Source organism: Hippocampus bargibanti, linkage group LG05 (genome assembly GCF_051943395.1).
Source record: "Hippocampus bargibanti isolate YZ-2025 linkage group LG05, ASM5194339v1, whole genome shotgun sequence".
In the NCBI taxonomy this organism is placed as follows: Eukaryota; Metazoa; Chordata; class Actinopteri; order Syngnathiformes; family Syngnathidae; genus Hippocampus; species Hippocampus bargibanti.
Window position 1 is genome coordinate 4,866,279 of NC_142738.1, and position 15,421 is coordinate 4,881,699.

Below are 15,421 nucleotides of genomic sequence, written 5' to 3' on the forward strand. Positions count from 1 at the left end.
TGAACCTCATTAAAGGACAACCAACGTCACTTTTTTGTTTCTTAACTGACATCAGAAAAACGTTTTATAGCATCTAAAATACCCAAAACACGCTGTATGAATTTTTTATTCAAATGCAAAACACCAATAAAAATGACATAAAGTGTCCAAAATCTGCAAAAAGTTGAGCTGCGAATTGGGCATTTTCAGAAAGTCCCGCCCCCAATTCGTGACGTCACGCCAAGACGTCTTGCATTGCTGGAGAATCAAAACAATGGCTTCAGATTCGGAGAATATGTTTTCTTGTTACACATCTAGTTATGAATATGATTCAAATAGCTCTGGAGAGGAAAACATACATGTTTGCAATGGATTAAAGAATTTATTACGTGCCATTTTGAGGCAACATTGGGGGGAAATGGATCACCAAAAAAGAGGCAGAAAATGGCGACCAACCTCATGTGAGGAATTAATCAGCCCAAAACGAGATTTTCAGACCAAACATATACAGCAAAATACATTGACATGATGGAAGGACTGCTACAATGTGTCCTTTTTTCGGTCAGGGGCGTTCCTTCAGTGACGTCACGTACGGACTCGTCACCAACTCAAAAACAAGACTTTCTGAATATTCAGCGCGAGTCTTAATATGTAAAATATAGCTATGTGCGTTGGAATCTTTGTAAAATACGCTCAGTAGAAGTCATTTGAAGCCATTTTACAAATTATGGACACAACTTGTCCGGAGACGTCGGTTGTCCTTTAAGTGGACACATTTTTGCACATCGCCTGGCAGTGAATGAGTTAAACACCATCAGTTATTTTGCCCATCAGGAGCGTACCTGGTGCCCTACTTGATCCTGCTCGTTTTGATTGGCATCCCGCTTTTCTTCCTGGAGCTGGCAGTGGGTCAACGCATCCGTCGAGGCAGCATTGGCGTGTGGAACTACATCAGCCCTCGACTAGGGGGTATCGGCTTCGCTAGCTGCGTGGTGAGTTCTCCTCTTGCTCTCCCCGTGGCATGCTGGTTAAAATCCAAACCGTTTGGAAGGTTGAAAGGGGTCACATAAGAAAATTAAATAATAATACATGCTCTGTGTAGGTGTGTTTCTTCGTGGCTCTCTACTACAATGTCATCATCAGCTGGAGCCTCTTCTACTTCTCACAATCCTTCCAGCAACCGCTGCCGTGGCACCAGTGTCCGTTGGCCAAGAACAGGAACAGCACATGTAAGCTAGATAAATGATATGTTACATTTCATGTTTTGTGAGTAAATATGTAATACTGCATTGAACTCATTCACTGCCAAATGTGCAAAAATGTGTCCACTCCAGTGCCAGGGTTTTTGTCATTTTCACTCAAATTGCAGGACCCACAGAATATTGAGTTTTAGGACTACATACACATTCAATGCAGTGTAAGAAACCTTGGACTCACTTCTGCTATCAGACAAAAAGCTAATTCCTAAGTTATATGGATCTGGAGTTATATGAGCTTGAAAGGTGTACAAAATTCCCTCATGGGAGGGAAAAACATTGCTAGAGGTCTGACCAACGCTTTATTGGTACCCAAACAAAAAAAATATAGGAATTCAGGAATGGCAGTGAATGAGTTAAAACATGGAAATCTTTCAAGAATTAAAAAAGTAATGAAATTACAAAGCAATTTTTTTTGGGACTGTTGTGGTGCCCGAGTGTGAGAAGAGTTCAGCCACCACCTACTACTGGTACCGCGAGGCCCTGGACATCTCCGACAACATCTCAGAGAGCGGCGGACTTAACTGGAAGATGACGCTGTGCCTTCTGGCCGCCTGGTCCATGGTCTGCCTGGCCATGATCAAGGGCATCCAGTCTTCGGGCAAGGTATGCTTGCCGTCTCTGTTCTTCCAGGGAAGTGGGGGAAAGGTCTGGACCCAAACGGGAATGTTAAATGTCATGTTGGATATTGGGAATGGCGTTCATAAAACAAAAGAGCAATTCTTGCTGAAGTGTTTGGGAAATCCTCTCAAAGCTTACAGAGGGTAGAAAGCTTACAAAGCCGACAACTGTGTGGATGCCTTGTCGACAAACATGCGATTGGATTGCTCATTTATGCTCGGTTCGCAATTGCAATAGCCAAAAGAGTCTCAATATTATACAAAAAGTTGTCCAGGTTAAGCGCTTTGTTACAGCTTCAGCTGTTGTTAAAGCGCTATGTGAATCAATATGTATTGTATTGTAAAAAAAGATGCAAGGGTGTAAAAACAATATTTGGAATGTTGGGGGAAAAAAGTTATTTAGCTAAGAAGTTGCAATGGACCGTTCATTAGAGAAAAAGTATAAAAGTGAAAAAATGCTATTTAATTCAATGACTATAATTTACATGGAACAAAATTAAGTTTTTACTGTATAGTAGTGAAAACAGCAGCTCATGTATTTTGTTTTTCTACTTTCATTCCTTTCATCACTTTGCTGCTGTGAAATGTAAATTTCTCCACTGTGAGACTAATAAAGGCAAATCCAATCCAATCCAATATGGTTAAAGTTAAAGTACAGTCCCACAAAAAAATAATGCTGCCTGAAGTACGAATATTGGGAAACAGAAGATACAAATCACAATATTTTAATCAACAATTTGGTATCCAGGAAATCTAATTTCATCAAGGAAAAGGTTACGATGATAAAGTTGTTGACTAAAGATGCCATTAACTCATTCACTGCCAGACATGTGCAAAAATGTGCCCACTACAGTGCCAGGGCTTTAGTCATTGTCACTCAAATGAATTCCGAAAGAGTTCATTCTATTGTTCTGGAGTTATATGAGTTTGAAATGAGGGTGGCAATGCAACACATATATATTGGTTTATATAGCGTGTTAACAACAGGTGAAGTTGGAACAAAGCCCTAACATGGGAAAAAAAGAGAAATGATGCCCCCTTGTGGAAAAGAAAAAAAAACATTTCCATCGGCCATGGCCAGCGCTTTATTGACACCCAAGCATGAAAAACCAAAACCCAAAGAAATTCTGCAATTGCGCTCCACCTCATGCTTTTCAATTCCCAAATAAATTCATGAATGACAGTGAATGCGTTTATAAGCATTCCTTCTGTTACATTTATGTGGGAAATTTTGTACAAGAGTAAAAATGCAACCATTGTGGGATAAAAAGTGCCTATTTTAAAACTATTTGGAAGGCATATAGAATAGTAGCTACACTCATGACCGCAGTTGCATTATGGTTCCACTGCATGGAGTTGTGCTAAAGGGAATACAATACAATACAATACAGCTTTATTTAGATTGCGCTTTCACATCCGCTGCAGCTGTAATAAAGTACTTGCCAGAACATTTAAAATACAACAGCCAAGAAATCTCAATATTGATTGATATTATAAGGCGCATTATCAGCTTTGGAAAAAAATGGAACCCTTTAGGTTTAGGGTGTGCCTTGTAATGCGGCAAATACTGTTATAGTTTTGCGAATGTACTGTTGTAAAAAAAATGGCAAGACAATGAGAATGACCTGGTAAAATAAAATAAAATAAAAAACAGACGGTGAGAGAGAGAATAAAAAGGTCAAATTCCATGATAGGAGCATAAAACGATGTTCAGAAGGGTCATCTTTGGTCACTCATGTGATTTTCCTGGAGGGATTCGATCCTCCAGCTTATCTACCAACTCCAGCATCAAAGCTGACAGCAACGAGACTCGCATCCGGAAGGATTAAGACTTTAGCGTACCTCTGTTTTTTTTCTCATCATTCCATTGTTTGTCATGTGACAAGTATTAGCCGGAGTGAAATGGGAGGGGGGGGAATGGGGAATGAGGAAAGCTTTGATGCTTTTGACGTTTGGATTTGGTTTGATCCCATCGTCACGTATCTGACGACGCTAATGATGTACCTTAGGATGTGTCACTATTACCGTTGAAAGCTTTAATGGAGCCATCAAAACATGTTTCATTCATTTTTATTATATATATTTTTAATTAACTAATTCACTGCCAGATGATGTGCAAAAGTGTGTGCACTCCAGTGCCAGGGTTTTTGTCATTGTCACTTGAATTCTAGGAGTTTTAGGACTACATAAACAATTCAATACAGTGTGAGAAACCTTAGACTCACTTCTTTTATCAGAATAAAAGAGTTCATTCCTAAATTATATGGAGTTATATGAGCTTGAAATGGGGGTGGTTGTACAAAATACAATACAATACATACATATTGATTTAGAGTATATAGCGCTTTAACAGCTGAATGTGGCACAAAGCACCAACATGGGAAATGCTATCCCCTTGTGGAAAAGAAAAAAACATGGCCAGAGGTCTGGCCAGCGCTTTGTCAGCACCGAAGCATGAAAAAAAAACCGAACAAATTTGGGAATGGCGCTCTACGTCATATTTTCAATCCCCGAATAAATTCAAGAATGGCAGTGAATGAGTTAATCGGTTGGTGAATCGGTTCTCAGAATTAGATTTTGAATGTATCTCGACGATGTTTGCTAGTTCATGGTAAAGACATAAATTCATCATCATCAATTCCTGATCTGGGTGTGACATCACGGACCAATTGACGCAATTTTAATCTAAATACAACTGTCCATGGTCTTATGCTACTATTATGTTTATTATTTTGCTTTATATTGACTATTATGTGAAGCGCTTTGTGACAGCTGCAACTGTTGTGAAAGCGCTAAAGTAGGATGTATTGTATTGTATTGTATTGTCAATAGAAGTTAGAATACAGATGTCACATTTGGGTTTTATAATAATGCATTTGATTTCTTTTAAAACGCTCAAGGTCACTTTACAGTCACAGGATCAATTTTTCTGCGGGTGAGAAGCGGCAGCCACATGCGCCAGCATTCACTCAACCCAGAAATAACTCAAAAAGATAGAATGCTAGCTAGCTAGCTCGCTAGCACAGATAGCTAATAGATAGCCAGATAGACGGTTAGCTAACTAGCTAGATAGCATTATAGCTAATAAATAGCCACCTACATCGCTAGCTAGGCAGATAGTTAATAGTTTTGATGACATTTGGCTGGTCGCCTCAGAATGAATCGATAGCTAAGTCAACGACAGTTTACGTAAGAGAAATAATTTCACGTTCAGTTCGCCGTTGTCTCCGCCAAGACGGCCATCTTGGCGTTGTCATTATCTGCTGTTTATTCGTGAAGGACGTCTTGCTTTTTTGCCCCCCCCGCCCGTCCAAAGGGAAAGGTTGAGACAAAACAAGATGGATGCCGTCAACAGCGGAGGTCCTGAAATCTCAACCATCTTGATTTGCCGCGCCAGACCGTCCCACCCGTTTCGGCTTTAGCGGCTTGAAATGTAGCCAATGCCATTGTCCAAACGCTATCTTCCATTGCCACACTCATCTATTTTAGCGCTCCGGCTACGGTTATCGGGCAACAAACGGTGGACGGGAATAATCTTTCAAGTATCCAGAATTTACACGGATGTTGTACCTGGTTTGTCAAGACAGGTTTTGGGGTCGATATGAGTCCAAAGTGTCCCTTGTAAGAAGCCACACGAGGCACCTTGCAAGGGTGAGCACAAAAGAATATTAATGGGGCTTTTCTTCCTCCGCTGTGCACAAAGACTTTTTTTTTTTTTTGCAAGGAATATCCTCGTGTGAACGTGGGTGGGCGTGAAAGGGATCTGGTTGCCGTGGTTACACGCGCTCTTTTAGCTTGGCTTGATTTTCAGAGATGGGCAGGAGGATCAGGGAGAGCTTTTATTATTACATGAAAAATAGCTCGCATAACATTCATCTGCTACAAAAAAAATGTGTAATTTGTACATAGTTGTTTTTTAATTCGTTTTTTTTTTTAATAACCTTTGCTGTTCTTGCACCGCCAGGTCATGTACTTCAGCTCACTGTTCCCTTACGTGGTACTAATCTGCTTCCTGGTACGCTCGCTACTCTTGGAGGGCTCCATGGATGGGATTCGACACATGTTCACACCAAAGGTTAGAGTTAATGACTTTCGATTCATTTATTTGTTTGTTTGTTTATCCTGTGACTTTAAAATGACCTTGAGAGTTTTGAAAGGCGCTTATAAATTAAATATATTACTTTTATTTGGTTGTTTATTTATTTATTGGGCTATGTGGCTACAAGAAAAATAAAGTCAAACTTGGAGGTTTCCCAGAGAAAATGATCAAATAATCGATTTTTAGAAAGAAAGAACACCTTTTAAATTGATGTTTCTTCAAGAAAGCCAAAAGAGACGATACATCAAATAAATTAGTCTGGAAGGAGAGGAGAAAATAAACTGTCTGGACTAAACAAATAAATAATCGGTGTACAGCACTTTGATAGGATGACATCTCAGCAAGAACAGACAAGTCATCTTGCAAGACTGTGCTCTTCCATTGCCATGGAAACAAGAATCGTTTAGACGTAAATCACTTCTGCTGTAGATTACAACGTTGCCAGAGAGCTTTGTCGGCCCCTTGTGGACATATAACCTAACAATGCTTTGCAATCACATCAGTCAACCGCATTGTTTCAAGTAAAAATAAATAATTCAAATGCACATTTTTCTCACCGCTGCTTTAATTAAAAAAAAAAACCGTAATCTTAAAATTATGGCTTTTTTTAATTCAGGCAAATATGCTAGCTTGACTTTTTCATATGACAAAATATGAACGAATGACTTTCTGTTACTTCCGGGTTGAGTGAACGCTGACACGTGTGGCTGCCGCTGCTCACCCGCAGAAACAATATCCTGTGACTGCAAAGTGTCCTTGAGAGTTTTGAAAGGCGCTTCGAAATGAAATGGATTATTATTATTATTTTTTTATTATTATTATTATTATTTAAGTGAAAATGACAAAAACCCTGGCACTGGAGTGGACACATTTTTGCACATTGTCTGGCAGTGAATGAGTTAAGAGAACGATAAAATATCACTTTTTTTTTCTTACAAGAATAAGTCAACACCTTAGACAAATAATTTTACTGTATAATGTGGTATCAAAATGTTCAAGAATTTTGGAAATCCATTACATATTTGACGATATTTATGTTTATGTCTCACGGCCTGTTGCTCAATTGAATGTTGTCTAATCTAATGAAATAAGAGTTTGACAGATAATATTTTTCTTGATTCTCATAGCAGTAGGACTTTATTTATATTCTCATTTTTTAGTACAATTGGAAATACCCTTTGTCTTATAACTTGCTAATGTGAGCGAGCTCGCCATTTCTGTTTGTGTGTGTGTGTGTGTGTGTGTGTGTGTGTGTGTATACCAGTTGGAGATCATGCTGGAGGCCAAAGTGTGGCGCGAGGCGGCCACGCAGGTGTTCTTCGCCCTCGGCCTGGGTTTTGGCGGCGTCATCGCCTTCTCCAGCTACAATAAGCGCGACAACAACTGCCACTTTGATGCGGTGTTGGTGTCCTTCATCAACTTCTTCACGTCAGTGCTGGCCACCCTGGTGGTGTTCGCCGTCCTAGGCTTCAAGGCCAACATCATGAACGACCAATGCGTGGCGGGGTGAGTCTTCGCCTCTTTGTGTTAAAGAGACAGGCAGACGACAGTGAGAAAGTTTCAACTTTGATAGTTCAAAGAGTGTAGACTGCAAGGTTAAAATATCTCATCAATCAGGCCCCACAAACAACCCGCACAAGCCATTTGTACACTTGATGCAAAAAGCTATCAACCCAGCTAAACAGAACACAATTGATGATGAACTAGATACAATTACCACAGAGAAAACACCTACAGGGGATTATTCCTCAAGATGTTGAAAGAAGAAGGTTACGTTCCTCATCAAGTGTTTAATGCAGATGAAAATTATTTTTTATGGGGACCTGGGAATGGATTATTCTCATTTTAATGGTTTCCTATGGGAAATTAATTTTTGGGATACACACTTTTTGCCATTTTTACTATGTGGTAGGACCACATAGTAAAAATGGGTGTTTGTGTGTGTGTGTTATTTCCGGGTTTAATGAGTGAACGCTGGCGAACTTGAATGTAAAGTGTCCTTGAGAGTTTTGAAAGGCGCTTAGAAATAAAATGTATTATTATTAACTATTGTATTATTGTTAACTTTGCTGCTGTGAAATGTAAATTTCTCCACCGCGAGACTAATAAAGGCAAATCCAATCCAATCCAATTATTATTATTATTATTAAATCAGCAAAAATGTGACATTTGGTACAGTGCAAGGAAGTGGAACAAACACGTCTGATAGCAGTGCTGAGTACATTGTCTGTTTAAGCTTTTAGGAAACATCATTTTGAAACAGATCTTTTCCAAATCCGTATATACAGGTAACATCCGAGTTATGACCAGTGCAAGTTATGACCACCGGTACTTACGACCGCGACTTTTTTTTTTTTTTAATTTTATGTCTGGCACCGCAACACGCAAGCAGCCGGCAACGCACACTACAATTTTGGCCAGCCAGCATGTGACATACTCGCACAGCAATCTACGGAGTGACTACATTCAATACAGTAGTTATACAGTGCAGATAGCAACATCTCCTGTAGTACTGTCCAATGCTTTTTTTCCTTCGGCGTCCGCCTGAGTCCGAGCGTGTGTGTCGGGCGACCTCTTCTGGCCGGTAGCAGGGAGAGCAGAGTGAGTATAACATTTATAAATGAACTGTAAACAGTTTTGTGTACATTACAGGTACAGTTATACAGTAATATAAAAATCGATAATACGAAATATAAAACGATACAAATGACACTAAAAGTTATCAAATTTATAAATGAACTGTAAACAGTTTGGTATGTAATATTATTCAATAGAAAATGTTGCTTAAAAACAAGATTGACATCGTATACTATCCTGTTGTGTAAACGTCACGTCGGCTATTTTGAATGAAATTTCGACTTACGACCGTTTGACTTACGACCGTTTTGTCGGAACGGAACCCGGTCGTAACTCAGATCATACTTGTCTATATATATATATATATATATATATATTTTATTTTTTTTTCTTAAAATTTCCTGTATTCAATTTTTGTAGCAACGGCAGAAAGATTGCGGCTCTGCTGGGGAACGGCATCGAGGCCAACCTGATCCCCGACCACATCAACCTCAGTCACAAAGTGAGCGTGGATGACTACCATCAGATGATCGACATCATCAAAGGCGTCAAAGAGGGCAACTTTGACAAACTGGGACTGGAATCCTGCAACATTGAGGACGAGCTCAACAAGGTATGGCCGTACACGGCAACGGTATCGACAGCTCTCTAATCCGTTTCTATAAATAAATACATAAATAAAATAAATAAATAAACTAATAAACAGATAAATATAGAGAATATACCACTTGGGGACATAAGCCCTTTTCATGCAGCCTGTAACCTGACAACACAAGGGTTAAAGATAGCTAGCTTGCTAGCCAGTTAGCTAGCTATCTAGCTAACTAGAATGATAGATAGGTAGCTAGATAGTTAAATTAGAAAGCTTGCTAGGGAGCTAGATAGATGTGGGTGGATGGATAGATGAATAAAAATGTTGGAAAATTATGAGAATTGATTTTTGTGTGCATAAAACATTACATTGGTAGTAGTTTTTTAGGTAAATTTCAAAGTCACATTTTTTCTTGATAAAAACTCTACATTTTGTTTTTAAAACATATTTGTCTCAAGAAATATTTTAATCTTATGAAAATAGACATTTTTGTCATCAAAATGTCCTTTTTTGGAGAAAATGTTATCGAGAAAAAAAAACTTACAAATGTCCCAGTATATTTTCTATATCGGAATAACATTTACATAAAACATGCTATCATTCCACAACAATAAAGTTTTGTGTTTTGAACAAAAAAAATGTATTTTTCCATAGGAAAAATATTTTTCTATTCCTCCAATAAAGTCGTAATTTTAAAAAATGAGCTGAAAAAAGTGGTTAAAAGAAGTATAAAAATAAGACACAGGATATATACTGTATTTTCTGCACTATAAGGCGCACCTAAAAGAAAGATTTTGTTTCAAAAGCTGACCATGATTCTCAGAATCCGGTGTGCCTTATGTATGAAAAACGTTTTAAAATGTCATTCATTGAAGGTGCCCCTTATAATGCGGTGCACCTTATGTATGGAAAAGTCTTTGAAGGTGCGCGTTATATTTCAGAAAATACGGTATCTCTCTCTTTTTTTTTTTTTTTTTCAAATATATGTGGCCGTCTGGTTAGCATGTTGGCCTGACCGCTGAGATGCAAAGGCTTCAATTTCAGATCTGGCCTCTCTCTAGTGTTTGCATCTTCTCGTGTGGGTTTTCTCCGGGTACTCCAGTTTCCTTCCACATTCAAAAAAAAAACCAACAACATTCAAAACAGGCTATTGGAACACTGAGTTGTCCCTTGGTGTGAGTGTGGATGGTTGTTGGTCTCTGTGAGCCCTGTGATTGGCTGACAATCAGTTCAGGGTTGCTTGAAATCAGCTGGAAAAGGCTCCAACCCACTGGGGGTTACCCACCTGCAATCTGCCCTTCCTCCACCAGGCGGTGCAGGGCACGGGCCTGGCCTTCATTGCCTTCACCGAGGCCATGACGCATTTTCCGGCCTCTCCCTTTTGGTCCGTCATGTTCTTCCTCATGCTGATCAACTTGGGCCTGGGCAGCATGTTCGGCACCATCGAGGGCATCCTCACGCCTCTCATCGACACCTTCAAAGTGCGCAAGGAGCTCCTGACCGGTCAGTGAAAACGCAAAGGACTCGATTTGCAACTTCCCACAAGCGCTTCTATACGATCGTAGCGTGAGACGTGCTCCTTATGGTGTGACCTTCTCTTTTCTGTGGTTCAGTGGGTTGCTGCGTGTTGGCCTTCTCCCTCGGCCTGGTGTTTGTACAGCGTTCGGGCAACTACTTTGTGACCATGTTCGATGACTACTCGGCTACCCTGCCGCTGCTCATCGTGGTCATTTTGGAGAACTTGGCCATCGCCTGGTTCTACGGCATCGACAAGTACGGGCTTTACGGATTATTAAAAAAAAAAAAAAGTTAATTCCTAAATAAGATGGGTCTGGAGTTATATGAGCTTGAAATGGGGGTGGATGTCCAAAATGCAAAGCAATACATACATATTGGTTTATATATCGCTTTAATAACAGCTGAAGCTGGAACAAAGAGCTGACCTGAAAATGCTGCCCCCTTGTGGAGAGGAAAAAAACAGCCAGAGGCCATGGCCAACGCTGTATCGGCACCGAAGCAGGAAAAAAACAAACCCGAACTAAATCTGGAATGCCATTGTGTGTAATATTTTCAAATCCTGAATAGATTTGTAAATGGCGGTGAATGTCATTTTTTTAATGACAGATGGTTGTGTCGTATTTTGATCCCATTCAATCTGAAAAGGCTGCATCATTTTTTATCAACCACTTATTTGATCAAATATATTCTAGGATGAGCGCTTTTAATTTTTATCTGTCATGTTAGTTGACAGTGAAAACGGAAATTCTATTTCCAAAGATTTGTACTGTGACAACAACTTGGATTTTTAACTAATAAATTCGTCAATTAACTCATTCGCTGCCATTCCCCAATTTCTTCAGGAACTGAAAAATGTGACGCGGAGCGCATTTCCCATGTGGGTTCGAGTTTGTTTTTTCTTACTCGGGGCGCCGATAAAGCGCTGGTCAGACCTGTGGCAATGTTTTTTCCTTCCATGAGGGGCAGCATTTCCCCTTTTTTGCATGTTAGCGCTTTGTTCCAGCTTCAGCTGTTGTTAAAGCGCTATACAAATCAATATTGCATTGTATTTTGGACAGCCGCCCTCATTTTAAACTCCTATAACTCCAGACCCATATAATTTAGGAATTTACTCTATTTCTGACAAAAGATGAGAGTCTAAGGTTTGTAACGCTGCATTGAATGTGTATGTAGTCCTAACACTCAATATTCTGTGGGTCCTGATATTCAAGTGACAATGGAAAAAAAACCCTGGCACTGCAGTGGACAGGTTTTTGCACATAATCTGGCAGTGAATGAGTTTATGACATAATTGTGTATGAATTTATTTATTTATTTGAAATTTATTCATTTATTTATGCTAATGTTTGTTTATTCATTCATTCATGAATGCATTTATTTTCATGGAGCACAAACTCACCTATGTTGGGGTCCCGTCAGGTTTTTTGCAGACCTGGAGGACATGCTGGGCTTCAAGCCGTACCGCTTCTACTACTACATGTGGAAGTTCATCACGCCCATGCTGCTGCTGGTGCTGCTCGGCTCCAGCTTCATCCAGCTCATCATGACGCCGCCCAGTTACAGTGCCTGGAACCAGGAGCAGGTCATGAACCTAGCATTGCGACTACCAAGCAATGACATTTAAAGGACAACCGACACCATTTTTTTTTTTGTTTCCTAACTGACATCAGAAAAACGTTTTATCGCATCTAAAATACCCAAAACACGCAGGCTGATATTTTTAGTCAAATGCAAAACACCAATAAAAATGTCTTAGTGTCCCAAAACTGCCACAAAAAGGGCACGGAACTGGGCAGATTCAGAAAGTCCCGCCCCCTTGTTCGTGATGTCACACCAGGATACTCCTTCACAAACTGCCTTGCTCCAGAATCAAAACAATGGCTTCAGAGTTCAGATTCGGAGAAGATGTTTTCTTGTTACTCATCCAGTTATGAATATGATTCAAATACAGTAAAGTCTCGTTATATCGATATTCAAGGGAGTCCGAAAAAATATCGATATAACCGGGACTATCGATATATCCGACCCTGTTTGCATGTAATTTTCTCAGTGCGTGCATAGAAATAGTATCGATATAACTGGGACTATCGATATATCCGATATCGATATAACGAGACTTTACTGTAGTTCTGAAGAGGAAAGCATAAATGTTTGCTATCGATTACAGAAGTCCTTCCGTATCAATTTGAGCCGTCTTGACTCCAATGTAGCGCCCAGAAAATGCACAAGATGGCGCACAAGCTCCATTGGAAATGGGCTGATTTGTAATCTGGGACGTTGTGTCAAGTTACAACGTCTTTATGCGTGGTACCGCAATTGTCTGCGACACACAACAATTCACCATCAAGTTATGTAGTTTTCCTTCTAATTTCGTCATCAACACTGTTTTCAGATAAAAAAAAGTACCCAAGATGCATTGTGTGTCGCTTTCTCGGTCAGGGGCGTTCCAAATGTGACGTCACTTCAAGCATCGTTATCAACTCGAAAACAAGACTTCCTGAATATTCAGCGCGAGTCTTAAAACGTAAAATATAGATATATGCAGTGGAATCTTTGTAAAATATGCTCAAGTGTAAGTCATTTGAAGTGATTTTACAAATTATGGACGCAACTTGTACGGGGGTGTCGGTTGTCCTTTAACAAAAAAAAAAGAATGAGTGAATGAATAGAGTACCTTATGCTAACCGAATGCTAGTTTCCAAGCGTTCCTTTTCTGAACTAACATTTATTGTTGTCCGCACTGCAGGCCCGGGAGAAGTTGGTGGGCTTCCCTCCTTGGGGCGTGGCTTTGTGCATCTCCCTCGTGGTATTGGCAGTGTTGCCCGTCCCGGTGGTCTTTATGCTGCGCTACTTCAACGTGATTGACGACAGTGCCGGCGGCATCTCAGCCGTGTCCTACAAAAAGGGCCACATCATCAAGGAAAGCGTCGGCGTGGCCGGCGAAGGCGACGACGCCAGCCTCCTTCACGCTAAGTCCACACCGAGCGAGGCGCCCTCGCCCATGTCCGCCAACGGCATCTACCGCAAGCAGAGCGGCGCCGGAGGTCCCGAGTCGGACGCCGCACCCAACGGTCGCTACGGCATTGGCTACCTGATGGCCGACGTGCCGGACATGCCCGAGTCAGACTTGTAGAGTGGCCCCCGTTCTTCCCTGTTTCGTCATCCTGTGTGTGTATCACATACTCACTGTTAAACAGCTTAGCTGCTTTATTTCTTATCATTCCTTCTTTGTCTTCTCTGAACCTGAACATCTTCAAACAACAAACCAAGGGGTGGGAATGTACACTTACTCATCACAGGTCACTTCGTTCGGTACACTATCACCCTGCCAGGAATATTTGTTTCTATTTGACGGTGTTGACAGGTCGAATGGAAGGAAGCAACTCGATCGAATATTCGACATTCGTTTCTAAGCCCCTAATTGTCACAAGATGGCGCCCAAAAAAACAATTCCCCCTCGGACGCTGATTTTGCGTTTTAGAAAATTCACATCCATTAATAAAAGATACCTGACGGCTTTAATAGGCGTTTTTATCGAGCAGTTATTGTTTTCAATACAAAATAAAGACGATTCTGATTAAAAACGTTCAAAGTCAACGATAAGTTTCCCACCTTTTATCGAACAAATTGTCGTCCTGACGAATCGCGGTTTCTAAAGGTCCCACTTTGTCATAATTTTGTTAATCTTACGTGAGAAATTCCTCCCAGGCCCTGAAATTGTAATAATGAAAATAAGCAAGATATTCAACACAAAGCTTAAGATATGAGCAACCGTTTTCGTATTCGTTTTGAGAATTGTACATTTATTTCGCACCTGAGAAAGAACAACCTCAATTTGGGACAAACCATATCGTCGAGGCCCGAAGGTTTTTATGAGTGTTTCCCACAACTTCGATTCTTTGTTTGCCAGTTTAATAAAATGAAAACATGAGACTGCTTCAAAACGTTTAATAATCACCATGTATTATAGGTGAGTAACTCTTTAGATTTTTAGAATTGTTTAGCGAGGTGAATTTAATGCTCTCGCTGGCCGAACACCCCCTCCCCCTGATAAGAGTCGCTAAGACCAAATATTTGATTAAAACTTACTTTGGGAAAAGCCAAGGTGAGCGCATCTGAGTTATGCCTTCATTTTAGTTAATTTGACGTCATGAATTGAAGCGATATTAAAATAAAAACTTAAATAATATTGAATTGAAACGCTTTAAAAAGTGTACCTAATGAAGTCTCCAGTGAACGTGTGATATCTTTCCCTTGGCCCCGCCCCCTTCCACCTTCACTTACTCGATCTTTGGTTCCATCCTGATTGCTGCTGAAAAAAAAGGAAGTGTGAGCAATAAAAGTGGACGTGCCACCGAGTCTACGTAAAGAAGCAGTAAGAAAAGGTGCACTTGCAAAAAGTTCCACAATCGTTCGAGGTTCGAGGTTAACGAGTGCCTACACTACCATCGTCATTTATAGAATACGCCATGTTTGTATAGTAACAGTATTCTGTAAATATCATAAAAATATTTATCTGCTTCGTTTTGGGAAATGTTTTAAAGGTTCAGTCATCAAATCATTATGATTAACGTCGTTGTTGTTTTTTACTAACGTGTTTGCGAGGGCCGAGTCCTTGTCGTTGTAAATAGTTTTGTTTTTATCCATGAAATGGCTTGAAAACACAGCAGAGAAATGTCTTTTCCCCCCTTCTTCCTCGACATTAAACATGAACTATCACCCCAAAATAAGACTCCAGGTCTCTTGATTTTCATAACTCTAAATCTGGACGTATGAACCG

At 40.2% G+C, this 15,421-nt stretch overlaps 1 protein-coding gene and 1 long non-coding RNA gene across 5 annotated transcripts in view; one reads left to right on the forward strand and one right to left on the reverse strand.

The window, feature by feature from the left end:
- LOC148897581 (uncharacterized) overlaps positions 1–1,191 on the reverse strand; it is a 16,040-nt gene extending 14,849 nt beyond the window's left edge. For all 3 annotated transcript variants that reach the window (XR_016114923.1, XR_016114924.1, XR_016114922.1), the window contains exons 1-2: positions 1,069–1,191; positions 822–1,003 (exon numbers count right to left, since the gene is read on the reverse strand). This is a non-coding gene — a long non-coding RNA (uncharacterized LOC148897581). The remainder of the gene's footprint in view (positions 1–821; positions 1,004–1,068) is intronic.
- The window catches only part of slc6a15 (solute carrier family 6 member 15), a 20,165-nt gene extending 4,785 nt beyond the window's left edge, over positions 1–15,380 (forward strand). Inside the window, exons 3-12 of one of the 2 annotated variants that reach the window (XM_088995901.1) lie at positions 814–971; positions 1,082–1,208; positions 1,663–1,841; positions 5,820–5,930; positions 7,219–7,460; positions 8,952–9,144; positions 10,434–10,626; positions 10,737–10,896; positions 12,061–12,223; positions 13,388–15,380. In XM_088995901.1, coding sequence (XP_088852027.1) covers positions 814–971; positions 1,082–1,208; positions 1,663–1,841; positions 5,820–5,930; positions 7,219–7,460; positions 8,952–9,144; positions 10,434–10,626; positions 10,737–10,896; positions 12,061–12,223; positions 13,388–13,774 — 1,913 coding nt within the window. In that variant the 3' untranslated portion in view covers positions 13,775–15,380. The remainder of the gene's footprint in view (positions 1–813; positions 972–1,081; positions 1,209–1,662; positions 1,842–5,819; positions 5,931–7,218; positions 7,461–8,951; positions 9,145–10,433; positions 10,627–10,736; positions 10,897–12,060; positions 12,224–13,387) is intronic. The other variant, XM_088995902.1, reaches the window with a different exon arrangement.
- The last annotated feature ends 41 nt before the right edge of the window (positions 15,381–15,421 follow it).